Source organism: Oppia nitens, unplaced genomic scaffold (assembly GCF_028296485.1).
Source record: "Oppia nitens isolate AA-2021 unplaced genomic scaffold, nextdenovo-longstitch-racon4-pilon3 scaffold32_pilon_pilon_pilon, whole genome shotgun sequence".
Taxonomy (NCBI): domain Eukaryota; kingdom Metazoa; phylum Arthropoda; class Arachnida; order Sarcoptiformes; family Oppiidae; genus Oppia; species Oppia nitens.
In genome coordinates, this window is record NW_026533213.1 from 807,542 (window position 1) to 822,460 (window position 14,919).

At 20.1% G+C, this 14,919-nt stretch overlaps 1 protein-coding gene across 1 annotated transcript; it reads right to left on the bottom strand.

The window, feature by feature from the left end:
* Positions 1–267: 267 nt before the first annotated feature.
* On the bottom strand, positions 268–2,775 carry LOC128956734 (uncharacterized). Its single transcript, XM_054302447.1, has 2 exons — positions 2,718–2,775; positions 268–1,219 (listed from the first exon to the last, which is right to left on the bottom strand). Exons 1-2 carry the CDS (start codon positions 2,773–2,775, stop codon positions 684–686), a joined length of 594 nt encoding a protein of 197 aa, XP_054158422.1. The 3' UTR covers positions 268–683.
* Between the last annotated feature and the right edge of the window lie 12,144 nt (positions 2,776–14,919).

Below are 14,919 nucleotides of genomic sequence, written 5' to 3' on the forward strand. Positions count from 1 at the left end.
AATTTTTGAATTAGTCTTAAGTCTTTATTCAAATATTTATAATAATTTAATATTTTTTTTTTAAATATCAATGTTATATAGATTTTAGAAAATATATTTTTTTATATAAAAATATATGCCTATTTTAAAAATATGTGTTTCACATTATTTTGGATGTCTCTATTAATTATTAATTTAATTAGAAATTTAATTAGAAAAATAAAAAAATATATCTATTAAAAGCTCATTTAATTTATAAATTAATAGAAAAATCTTATATTAAATAAATATACTATTACGTGGAAGTTAACATAATTAACAAAAGTATATAATACAAACTTTCAATTTTATTTAGTAAATTGTTGTATTTAAAATAATTTAAAAATAATTATTTCTAAAAAATTCATCATGGTCGTATTATTTAAATTGATTGTTTGTATTTTAATTTTCAATCAATGTTTGTTGACTATCCAGAACTCAATCAATAGTGCTGTTAATGTTGGTGGAGGTGGTGGTGGTGCCGGTGCTAAATGTATTGGTGGATTCGGTGGCGATAAAAAATGTGCCCCTGGCTACGAGTGTGACGCGTGTTATTGCCAATTAGGCAAATGTGTCAATACAAGTACGTGCGGAAAGATGAATGAAGCGTGCAATGATGATGATAAACCATGTTGTAATGGTTATAGTTGCGATTATAGTTATGGTCAACACAAATCATGTGGAAGTAAACCATGTCCATTGATTGCATGTGTAGGACTAAACTCTGGTAGTGATGTTGGTAGTAATACTGGTAGTGGTTCTGGTAGTGGTTCTGGTAGTGATGCTGATAGTGATGCTGATAGTGATGCTGATAGTGATGCTGATGATAGTGTTGATGATAGTGGTGCTGTAGCTGCTGCTTTAGCTACTGCTGCTGTAGCTGCTGGTAATGGTGCTGGTAATGGTGCTGGTAATGGTGCTGGTAATGGTGCTGGTAATGGTGCTGGTAATGGTGCTGGTAATGGTGCTGGTAATGGTGCTGGTAATGGTGCTGGTAATGGTGCTGGTAATGGTGCTGGTAATGGTGCTGGTAATGGTGCTGGTARTGGTGCTGGTAGTGGTGCTGGTAATGGTGCTGGTAATGGTGCTGGTAATGGTGCTGGTAATGGTGCTGGTAATGGTGCTGGTAATGGTGCTGGTAATGGTGCTGGTAATGGTGCTGGTAATGGTGCTGTAGCAGTTGGTGGTGGTGTTGCAGGAGCTAAATGTGTTAATCGACCAAGAAGCACTGAAAAATGTGCACCAGGCTACGAGTGTGACGCGTGCGAATGCTATTCAGGCAAATGTGTCAATTCAAGCACGTGCGCACGTTTCAATGAAACATGCAATGATAATGATAAACTATGTTGTGCCGGCTATAGTTGCGTCAGTCAACTCAAAATATGTAAATATAAAGGATGTCCACTGATTGGATGTTTTTAGTTAAATAATGTTATTTACATACAATTATAAAATTTAATATTTTTTTATTTATCAAGTTAATCTATCTATTTATATAATAATATTTTCATTTAGAAATAATAATTAATACTAATAATTATTTTTATTATAAATATAAGTTTTTAAATCAAATTATTGTATTAATGATGATAATAACAATAATAATAAAAGTTATTTAATAATTAAGAATATTTTTGATAAAAAATTGTGTTATTTTTTCAATTAATGTTTGGTATTGTTTTTTAAATGATTTTTTTGCTTTAGAAGATCTATAGTTTATACTTATAATAAAAAAAATTTAAAAATATAACTTAATTTGTCAAACATTTACAATAACAACAAAATATTTATAGTAATCATTATTTTGTCTTTAATAGAAATAAAAACTTTTATAATTACTATAAAAACAAAAATTATAAATTTATATACTTTTATTGTTTTTCTAATATTGTTAAATATGTTATAAAAAATTGTTTTATAGATAAAAATAAACATAATTTTAGAACATTAATAGACAATAATGATATCATTAAAACTAATATTTTCATTAAAGCTAATACACAATTTTGATTAATAACACTATATTATTTAATTTATCAAGATTATTTTTATTTATTCTTAGATATCTAAATATTTATTTATTAATATTTTTTAATTTATTGAATTAATTTTATTTAAAAAATTTTTTTTAACTAAATTAAACTATAATAAATTTATTAATAAGTAAAATATATATCTAATTATCAAATTAATATCAATTATACTTAAAATTTATAAATCATTTATAATTTATATTACAGCTGTTTTTATTAACATATAATTTATGTACTAATAAATTAAGTTAATTTATATATTTTAATTACTAGTTTTCCATTTTAATTTTAAATTATAATGCTTTTAATATCTATCGGTTTAGCTATTGTTTTACTATTGAATACTGGATCAGGTAAATTAATTGAAATAAAAAAATATTAATAATATATTTAACTGATTATATTAATAATATTATATACAATATAATTTATAAACATATATTTATTTAATAAATATAATTACTACACACATATATATAGCCTTAAAATGTCCAGTTGATAATCTATGGCCAAAAATGCCAGACTATGGCCAGTTAGGTAAAAAATATCAATCGCTCAACGATAAGCAGCTAACTGAGCAAATCAATAACAATACACAACAACAGTGTTTGCTATACAAAGACAGTATTTGGTATAAATTTCAGGGCCTGGACTATATAGCCGAACGATTCGGTAAATTGTGTCCATCAAAACAATTGTATGACAAGCGTGTACTGGAGGCCATTGCCCAACTACCGGATCCTGGCGTACGGCACCTGCATCTACAATCCTACGCCCAATATGTCGACTATTTTGCACAGTATTTGATACAAATAAGAAATTGGCATAAAAATTGTCAAACTATTCAATTGTTGAACAAAATGGGCGAAAATTATGATGATTTGTATAAATTGTTTGCAGATAAGCGTCAGAAAGTGTTGAACAGTATGAAAAAATTGGTAGATTTAGGTACAGCTAATAAAAAACTATCAAAATTATTGTTAAAATTTAGAATTCAGGTTTGTATTGTATATATATTTTTATTTTTATTTAGAAAAAATATTTTATAAAAAAAATTAAATGTATTTATTATTTGTATTATTATTACTTTTTAAACAGAATTTAAAAGACAAAAAGCTATCTTACGATGAAATTGATGAAAATATTGCAAAAATATCCAATAAATTAGTAAAATTAAAAACATTGCAAATTCTTGTAATTGAAATACAATATTCGGCACAAATTTATGAATATTTGACTACAGTTTTATAATAATTAATAATTAGAAATATTTTATTATATAATTTATTTGTTTATCAACTTTGATTTTTGTGTATAGATTTTTGTTACATTATTTTTGCTACAATAAATTTGTATAGTTTTTATCTAATTATAAATTATTAACTTATGATACAGGCACATATAAAAACAAAAAAATATTAATATATTTTTTTATGAAACAATGCTAATATATAAAAAAACATAATTATAGACTTTTTATTGCAATATTTTATTGTATTTGTTAAATTGATTTTCACAAAATTAAACACAATATTAAGTTATGTATATTTATACTATTTTCAAAACTAATTAATTAGTAGATAAACAATATCAAAAATATATTAAAAATTACAATTTTAATTTGGCAAGCGCTTACAAAATAAAAAACAAATAATATGATAATAACTTATTATGCTTATCATTCATATTAATCATACAACTATCAATAGTTTTTTGAAATAAAATTAACCAATAATAATAAAATTAAATATAATAATCATTTAATAAAAATTATATAATTATTATAAATACAAAAGCTAAAGAAAGATATATTGTTAGTCTATTATAGACTTATAAAACAATTGTTTTATAATTAAAAAATAATAATACTATTACTTAAAACATTTATATAGACATCAACTAATAAAATGTTATCAATAAAATTTATAGTTTGCATACTAATTGTCTATTATTATTGTTGTTGTATATATAGTAGTGTTGATGCGGCCAAATGTGTTGGTGTAGGTGAATGTGGTGGACCCGATCATATCAAGTGTCCCAATGGACTAGTATGTTATGGTTGTAATCAACAATGTCTATGTGGTCACTGTAGTATTTACCATGGTCATGGTCTAGTTTGTCATAATAATATTACATGCTAATATAATATTATTATATTTTTTTTAAAAAAATAATTGCTAAAAAAATTTTTATGTAATTTTTTTATAACAAACATTAAAATATATATAATTACAAGTAATAAAAAAATATTTTGTGTGTAAAACATACTGTATTTTGTATAATGATTTCTAAAATTAATGTTTAAATAAAAAAAAATTATTAAAGTAAATTAATTAAATATATTTAATAATATAAACTATAATATTTTTGTTATTATTAATTTTACATTAATTTTTTTTGTAGTAAAAACATATTATTAATAATATATTATTAATAATATATTATTAATTTAAATTATAATGTACATGTTACTATCATTTAGATTTAATAGCTAAAATTAAGCATAGTCATATAAAATTAACCAATAACTCTATTGTACTAACTGAGCATGATAACAAAAAATAAATTATTATATAAGTTATATTAAATCATATATAAAAAGTAAGAAAATAATTTATTTATTTTCAATTAATAACTAAAATATATTTTTATACTAATCATAAACTATTACTAAAATAACAAAAAATAACAAAATAAAATGTTATCAAAACTTATAATTCTAGTATTTCTAGTATATTATTGTATGTATAGTATGGCTGATGCGGTCCAATGTAATGGCAATGATCAATGTGGTGGTCCCGATAACATACAGTGTCCGGGTTTACAAATATGTTATGGATGTAACCAACAGTGTGAATGTGGTCGATGTGTATCACCATTGTTTGGATTGGGACCTGTTTGTAGTCAACCTGAAAAATGCTAATAATATGTTTGATAATAAATAATAAATTATTATTATTATATTTTATAAATTTATTAAAATAAAAATCAAAAATATTTCTAAATAATAATTCATTTTAATCAAAATTGTATAATAATTTTAACTAAAATAAAGTAAATTATATTATGATGTGATATGTTTTTTTACAATAAATTAAAATATTATTTTTACATATTATTATTATACTACTGTTTATTGTGAAATTTTATTTTAAATGATAACTAAAATTTATATAATAATATTGTAATTAAATGTCTGTATAGTTGTTAATTGCAAATACATAGAAATAAAAAATAAAATAAAGTTATTACAGTGCAAAAATTATTAGCTAAATTATTTACAAAATATATTTTATTGTAATACTAACTTTTTTTGCAATATTACGGCAATATTATAACTTATAATTACTAATATTAAATATAAATAAGTTTTAAAATGTTTCATAAGTATTAAAATTATAGGAAATTATTATTTTGATATATTAAGTATTACGTTTATAGTACAATATGTTATACTTATTTTATTAATTATATTTCTATTAATACTAGTTTAACTATACAATTAAATGTTTTATAAAATACATAACTTAATTATTATCACAGAATTGTTGAAGATTAATAACACAATGTCTATAATTATATTTATAAATATTTAGTTTTTATTAATTTTAGTTTTCTATCTAATAATAACAGCAAACAATAATAATAAATTAAAAATATTTTTTTAAACATTTATAAAAACATTATTGTTTAATTAAATAATTGCTCTAAAATTATTTATTTATTTTAGTGCAAATGCTACAATAAAAATTTATAATATAACAAAATATAATTATTATATTATATTAACAAATAATCAAATCAATTCTAAATAAATTTATAATATATATATATATATTTTTAATTTTGAAAATATTATGTATTTTTGCATATAACAAAAATCTAGTCATAATTATTAACTAAATTATAAAGAATTAGTTTTTTTTATAATTAATTGGAATTTTTTTGAATATATTTTGAATAAAATATAAATTCTTCAAAAAAATTATTAAAATATAATATAAATTAAACAGAAATTACATTAATTTTTTTTTATAAATGTTTAGACAGAAAAATTTATATAATAATAATTTTGTTATTTTAATACTATTAGTAATGTTTAGAAATTATATTAAAAAAATTATTTTATATTAAACAAATTCCATAATATGTTTTTAAATGAAACTACATTATAATTTATTATGTCAAAAATTAACTAAAAAATAAATATAATTCAGAATATATAAAATAAATATATATATTTATTTATACTGTATAATTATCATCATTATAATTAAAAAACATAATTGTGCATGTTATTAACATAAAACAATTTTTTTAAATAAATCAAATTTTAAAAAATTCATAATACAGATGATAAAAAACAACATTTTTTGATTATGTAATAAATTAAAATCATACAAAAACACTACTATTTTTACATTTTTTACGTACATATAAATCGTATATAAATACTAATATATTTTATGTTTAACCAAAAAGTTTTTTAGAGTTAAACTAAATAATTTTAAAATAAACTATAGTATATATATATACAGTATTTTTTAAATACTATTAGTTTATAACAGTCACAAAAATGATGACAAAGTTGATAATAGTCTACATATTCATTGTATACTATTTTACGTATAGTATGGCTGATCTGGTGGACAGTCATCAGTGTAATGTCAATATTGGTCAATGTGGTGGTAAATATAATGTCAAGTGTCCCAATGAACAGATATGTTTTGGATGCAAACTAGAGTGTCAGTGTGGACAGTGTATACCGGAATCATTAAAAGATAAACCAGTACCACTATGCTCAAAATTAGATAGATGTCCTGGCAAATGTACTGGTGAGGGTGAATGTGGTGGACCCGATAACATCCAATGTCCCAATGGACAAGTATGTTACGGTTGCAATCAAAAATGTCTATGTGGTAAATGTAGTATTAAACTTGGTCCTGGTCCTGTTTGCCTTAATCCTATTTGCTAATATGCTAAATGCTAATATGATATTATTTTTTGTTTTTTTTAAATAATTATAATAATTTTTTTAAATGTAAATTCATGTAAATACAGAAAAAACATGAATTAATATCATTATTATTAATTATTTTATTTTACTATAAAACTTGTATTTTTTATAATGATTTTTAAAAATTAATAATTAATTAAATAAAATTTTAAGCAATTATTATAGTAAATTAATTAATATGTTTAAAAATATAAGTATTTTATTTAATTTTAATTAAAGTATAATATTTTTTTTGTTACTAATAAACTTGTATGTTTTTTATGTAAAAATGACATTAGTATAAATTTATTATTAATTTTTATTATATTATTTAATATTATATTATTTTATATAATATTATTTATAATGTTAATTTTAAGTATATTAAGTATTAAACTTAGTCATATGAACTATGCTAACTGAGCATGATAAAAAATATAAACAACAAAAAATTATTAAATCAAATAATGTTTAAAATGTATATTTATAATTTTAGTTATTTTTAGTATGAAAATTACTATTTTATTTAGAATTTTATGTAACTTTTTTTATTTAAACATTAATTATTAAAAATAAAACAAATATCGTCTATTATATTATACTATTTTATTTTAAAATTATTTTTATTATGTTATGTACAATAAGTAAAATGTTTTTTTTTCAAATTAAATTTATTGATAAAAATATTACAAATATCATTTTTATTAGTAATTATAATGTACATGTTACTTTAATCAAACTAGTATTTTTGTAATTAGAAAAAACTACTTAATCAACGATAATTAGAAATTGAATTTTAAAAACAATTTAGATTTCATAATTTTTATCAAATTCATATGAAATTAAAAAATTGAAACAAAACAAAATTAATATTAAAAATGATAGTTAGTTAAAATCATGACAGACAGTAAAATAATATTTACTAATAATTACAAATATAACAAATTTATACCTTGTATAATAGTGAGATGACAAAAAAATAACAATAATTTTTGATTATGTAATAAAATAATTTTAAAACATTATTTTAGTTACTTTTTTAAAAAACATATATAAATTGTTAAGCAATTTTCATTTATTTAAGCAGACATTTTAGTATAGTCATAGTAAATAACTTGAAAAAACTACAATATATATACTATACTATAAACAGCAATAACAACAACAACATAATGATGACAAAGTTTATGATAGTCTACTTATTCATAGTATACTACTTTATGTATAGTATCGCTGATTTGGAGGACCCGTATAAATGTAATGTTGCTTTTGGTGAATGTGGTGGTAAACATAAAGTCAACTGTCCCCGTGGACAGTTATGTTATGGATGCAATCAAGAGTGTCAGTGTGGACAGTGTATAGGAATATCCATTTCACAAGATCCGATTTGCTCAGGTAACAATACATGTCCTAAATGTAATGGTGTGGGTGAATGTGGTGGACCCGATAATATCAAGTGTCCCAATGGTCTGACATGCTATGGTTGTAATCAACGATGTGTTTGTGGTCGATGTAGTCCTTATCATGGAAATGGTGGTGTTTGCAATCCTCCTTATCTTAGATGCTAATAATGCTAATTATTTAATGTTTTTTTTTAATATAAAATAAATATAAAAACATTTTATATGTAAATTTTCCTATGAAAAACATGAATAAATATCATTATTAATAATTATTTTTTGTATAAAACATATAATGATTTTTAAAATTAGTAATTAATTTTTTAAAAAATTGTATACAATTATTATTATTATTATTATTATTATATACTATTATTATTATTATAAATCATAATATACATGTTACTATCATACAAATAGATTTTTAAAAATAAATTAATTAAATTAACCAATAATAATAGATTCTACATGTATATTGAATTTTAATACTACTAATAATAATAATTTTGACTTGAAGAAAAATTTATTGAATATAAAAACATATTGCTGTTAAATTGTTTTAGAAATAAAATATTAAAATAGTTACTATTAGTAATCAGTTAGAAATAATATCATTAAAACAAATAGATAGTCTATTAACAAATTTATTAATTTATTATTGTTGTTTATATAGTAGTATAGATGCAGACAAATGTGATGATCTTATTACATGCTGTAAATATTATTATTTTTTAAATTAGTTTTGCTTTTAATAATTTATGTTTTTTCAGATAATTTTTTAATTATATTATTTTATTACGTATTCATAATTTATAAATGATTTTTTGTTGTTGTAAAATTGATAATTTATAAACTATTTTTTTGGCTGAAATTAATTTGTATCTAATTAATAGTTAGAATTAATAAATTTTAAATTTTTGCAATTAAAAATTAAACAAATAATTATTTATTTTGTATTCAATTTAATCTTTTATATTATAAAGTTTTAAAAAATAAAAAGATATTATTATTAATTGTAATCATAATGTACAAAATCAATGTAACTACCAATTTAAGTTAGTTAAGGTTAGTCATATAAAATTTACCAATCACAATTTTTTACTAATGAGCATGACACAAAAAAACTTTCATATATTAACTAATAAGATAATAAAACATTTTTTAATAGATTTTTTATAGATTCTAAAAAGTATATAAATAAAAATTATTTTAATTTTTAATTAAATATTTCACTACAACAGTCATACATAAAAAGCAAAATGATATCAAAATTTATGGTTTTATTATTTCTAGTATATTATAGTATGCATAGTATGGCTGATGCGGTCCAATGTAATGGCAATGATCAATGTAGTGGTCCCGATAACATACAGTGTCCCAGAGGACTAAAATGTGCTGGATGCAATAGACAGTGTCAATGTGGGCAATGTTTCAATGAATTTTTAGGTATGGGACCTGTTTGTCATGAAAATAAATGCTAATTATATAATCATTAATTTTTTATATATATAATTAAATAATTATAACTGATTAATATTTTTAGTAAAATGTATAATTAATAAAAAAAAAATTTAAAAAAATAATTAAACTAATGTTAAAATACAATATTTTAATATATAGATATAATATTACGTACATTATATAAAGTAAATTTCTTATGTTTTCAATTATTTGAAAATAGTATTATTGCTAATAAAACAATTAAACAAACAAAAAATTATTTCTATACAATTATTATTAAGGCAATAGTTATAATTATCTAATAAATTGATTTATTTTCAAATAACAATTTACTAATGCAACATTATAATGCATATTTATTTTACTGTAAATATGTTTTTCTATTTCAATATTTATAAAATATTTTATAATAATTTTTTTTAATCAATACTAATTCTGACTTTGTTTAGAATATTACTGATAAAATTTCGCAAATAAGATATAATAAAAATTATTATTATAATTATGAATCTAAAACTGTATGCCTTTTTATGTATAATATATTAATTATAAGTAATGTTTTATTCTTTAAATTATTAAATATTTAATAAATTATTAGTAAAAACTCAGTAAACAAAGTATAATATATTCAATTTTATTTATTATATTTTTGGATTAAATTTTTATATTAAATTAACTAGATAATTTTAAATATTAACAATACTATATTTCACTGCAACAATATATAATATTCTATGGCATATAGAATCTATGCATTATTATTATTACAATAATTTTCAAATGTACATTGGTTAATACTGTATACTTAAATAATTTAGTTTTATAACTATTTAATTTTTGAAATATTATAGAAATAATTTTTATAAAAATCTAAAAATTTTATAGATTTTTATTTCTGTTAAAATTTCTATCATACAGTACTAATACAATATAGTTGTATAATATATAAAGATAATATATTTTCAAATACTAAATTTACTAATGAAACATTATAATGCATAAATTTATAATAGTAAATAAAATAAACACAATAGATATAACATTAATTATATACTGGTATAAATATACAACATATTTAATATAATACTGTATATAATAAAGTTATTGTATTTTTATATATATATTGATAAAACTTAATAATTACTTTATATAAAGAAAAAAATAATCACAATTATGAATCTAAAACTTATTGCTATTTTATGCATATTATTAAACTATTGTATTGATAGCCATCAAACTGTTGATAAATGTATCTCAACTATCGGTGCCCGATGTGATATACTTCGCGGTCAATACTGTTGTCCGGGATACGGGTGCTCTAACCAATGTCAATGCGGTTCGGGCACATGTAGACAGTTGAGCAATTGTGGCAAACAGGGAGCTCAGTGCCAAACATCGGCCAAATGTTGTCCCGAGTATGAGTGTGACCCGGGATCACGCACTTGTAAACTGGTTCCCCCACCGCAAGCCTGTACTGATGTTTTTTGCTAAATTAAAATAATAATAATAAAATAATTTATTAAAATATAATTAAGTATGATATATATTCTCAAAATTTTATAAAATAATTATAATGATTTTTTTTTTGTATAATTGATTTTGATAAATTTTATTGCTTGTAAAATAACTAAATAATAAAATCAAGAAAAAAACAAAAATTAGTTTATTTTTTATTAAGTATTTTATTTTAAATTAAAATTTGCAAATTAAAGTGATATATTAATTGATATGTTAATAAATACAAGTTTTAATTTTTCAATAGATAAAAAATGTTTTTGTAATAATATAAAATGTAATTTTAAAAGAAAATTGTTTAATAAAATTTAAATTATTATAATATCTAATCATTTAAAACAAAATCTAAAATTGTGTTTATTCTGATATATATATATATTATCGTAAAAAATAATTTTTATATATATGTCTATTTATCTACTAGTAAAAATTTATAAATTGAAAATTATTATTAAATTTTTAGAGACTTCTACATTAAAGTAACTATATGTAGTTTAAATTTTTTTTATAAATCAATATTATATATTTTTTAAGTGTAAAAACATCATTATTATTATTTTTTTAAATTTAAAAATTGTTATTTCAAAACAATTGTATTATTGAAATCATATCTATTGGCAATAAATATATCAAAAAAAAAATTTTTGAACTTCTAGGAAATATTATTATATTATTATTTATTTGTTCAAAATGAATCAGTTAAAATTTTATTTTCAAAAATTGTATATAAACTGATCGCACAATATATCATTTAATATTAGTTAAAAGTTTAGATTTTTAAGGAAAATTGACTAAATATTTATATTGTTAAAATAATTAAATTACTTATTTTTGTTATTGTTGTTATCAATATGAAACTAATTATTAGTTTAGTATTAGCTATCTGTCTATTAGGCTGTCTGTTCCCAATAGGTACCGGTGCTCAATCGTTGGACGATGTTGCTGGATTTTGTGCATGGCTTAAGAAAAATTATGGCTATGGATGTGATGGTCCACTGGCACGTGGGCTATACAGTACATACATGCGAATTGTATATGGTGTTACCGATTGTAACTCCCTGTGCGTGAAATATCGCAAAAAACCGGGTGGCGGTAGCTGTCAACCGGGTTCACAGGACAACAGTTCGTGGTGTCCAACGGGACAACACTGTCAATGCCGTTGAGAGACAATACAGTTGATTGAATGAAATTTTTTATTGACATTAATAAATGTTAAATATTTTTTTGTTTATTAATATTATTATTAATAAAAATAAATTTGCAATAATATAATAATAACTATACTAATTTTTTACTAAATAATTGCATAATAAATTGTTTAATAATATATTATATTATTTTTATCTAAAGTTATTATTTGATTTTAATTCATAATATTAAATAATTTGTTAAAAATCTTAAAATATTATTTAAGTAGAATTTTTAATTTCTTTTTTAATTAAAATATAATAAAACATATATACTAATAAAAACATTTATACAGTATATACGGTATATCTAAATTGTAAATAACAATTTTATATATATTTTTTGTAAATAATAATTTTATATATTTTTTTGTAAATAACAATTTTATATATTTTTTGTAAATAACAATTTTATATATTTTTTGTAAATAACAATTTTATATATTTTTTGTAAATAACAATTTTATATATTTTTTGAAAATAACAATTATATATATATTTTTATCAAATAAACACATTAATAATATTTTATTAGTAATAACAATGTGTATATAAATTCATATATTGTAAATACAGTCATATAAAACTTATTATTGAGTTGAATGACTTAAATTTTTTTATATTATTCATGTAATTAATATTTATGTATTAAATCAATTAAACAATAAAAATTATATATATCATATAATAATTTTTAAGTCATTCAACTCAGTAATAAGTTTTATATGACTGTATTTACATATTATATATTATATATATTTATCTTTATTTAATTGATACAACATAAAATTATTTTATATTTAATATCTATTTTTAAAATAATAAAATATTATACAATACTGTATTTGGATGTAATTGTAATTTTTATTATTATAATTATATATTTATAAAATAATAAAAAATACTATTAACTAGAATTATAGACAATTTTATTTCTTTTAATTTTTTTTATAAATAATTTTATATTTATTAATTATATTAAAACCAATTCGTTATTTTCTAATCAAATTATTAATAAACAAATATTTTTAAAGATATAATTTAGATAATTATTGAAATTAATACATTATTTTAAAATATATTTATTTTTGTTTTACTGTATGAATGTTATACATATGTTAAAATGCTATTAATATTTGTTATAATTTAATCATTTAATGTATTATTATATATATCAAGTATTTTATTACTGATTAGTTTTTATTATTGTTAATCATTTAATAAAAGATTTTATTTTTATCTTATTATTGCATTATTACAGTCTAAATGTTTAAATAATATATGTTAGCAAATGTTTATCATAAATTATAATTTATAATCAATAATATTGTTTGCTTTTCAATATTATTTAAATATTTATTTTCATCATTAATAATAATAACATTTTATAAGAAAACAAAATAATAATTAAGTCGTGAGTATATAAGTCAAACTCATGAACACATTTGACAATATCATAACATAAAACTTTTAAAAACTATTATAATAACTATTTAAAATTATATACTGTACTGTGTTATACATACTAGTTATGAAAACGTTTGTCTATTTAGCACTAGCTATCTGTCTAGTATGCTGTCTGTCCCCAATAGGAACCGGTGCTCAATCGTTGGACGACGTTGCTGGATTTTGTGCATGGCTTAACGAAAATTATGGCTATGGATGTGATGGTCCAGTGTCACAAGCACTATACCGTACATACATGCGACTTATACATGGTGTTACCGATTGTAACTCCCTGTGCGTGAAATATCGCAATAAACCGGGTGGCGGTAGCTGTCAACCCGGTGCACGGGACAAAAGTACGTGGTGTCCAGAGGGACAACACTGTGAGTGCCGTTGAGAGACAATACAGTTTGACTGAATTAAATTTTTATTAACATTAATAAATGTTAAATATTTTTTTTTTATTAATATTATATAAAAATATCATACCTATATACTACATGATATTACACTTTTTATTAATCAGACTAAACGATAAATATTATTTGAAATTTTTATCAATAAAATATTGGCAATTTTGAAGCAATGAATTGCTAATTATTAAACTTAAAACAATTAATATGTAATTTTTCGAAAAGCAAAATATACTTGAATAAACTGTATTATAACAAATAAAAATCATTAAATTTGATTTTTTTAGTTTTTAATTATTTTATTTAAACTAATAAACAAAAAACAATAAGTTTTTCAACAATAACAACATTCAAAAAAATGTTTATCAATAAATTGATTGTAAGTTTTTGTATTATAACATATCTAATGTCTAGTATTGAAGCCGACTTTGATGCCAACTGTAATGGCCA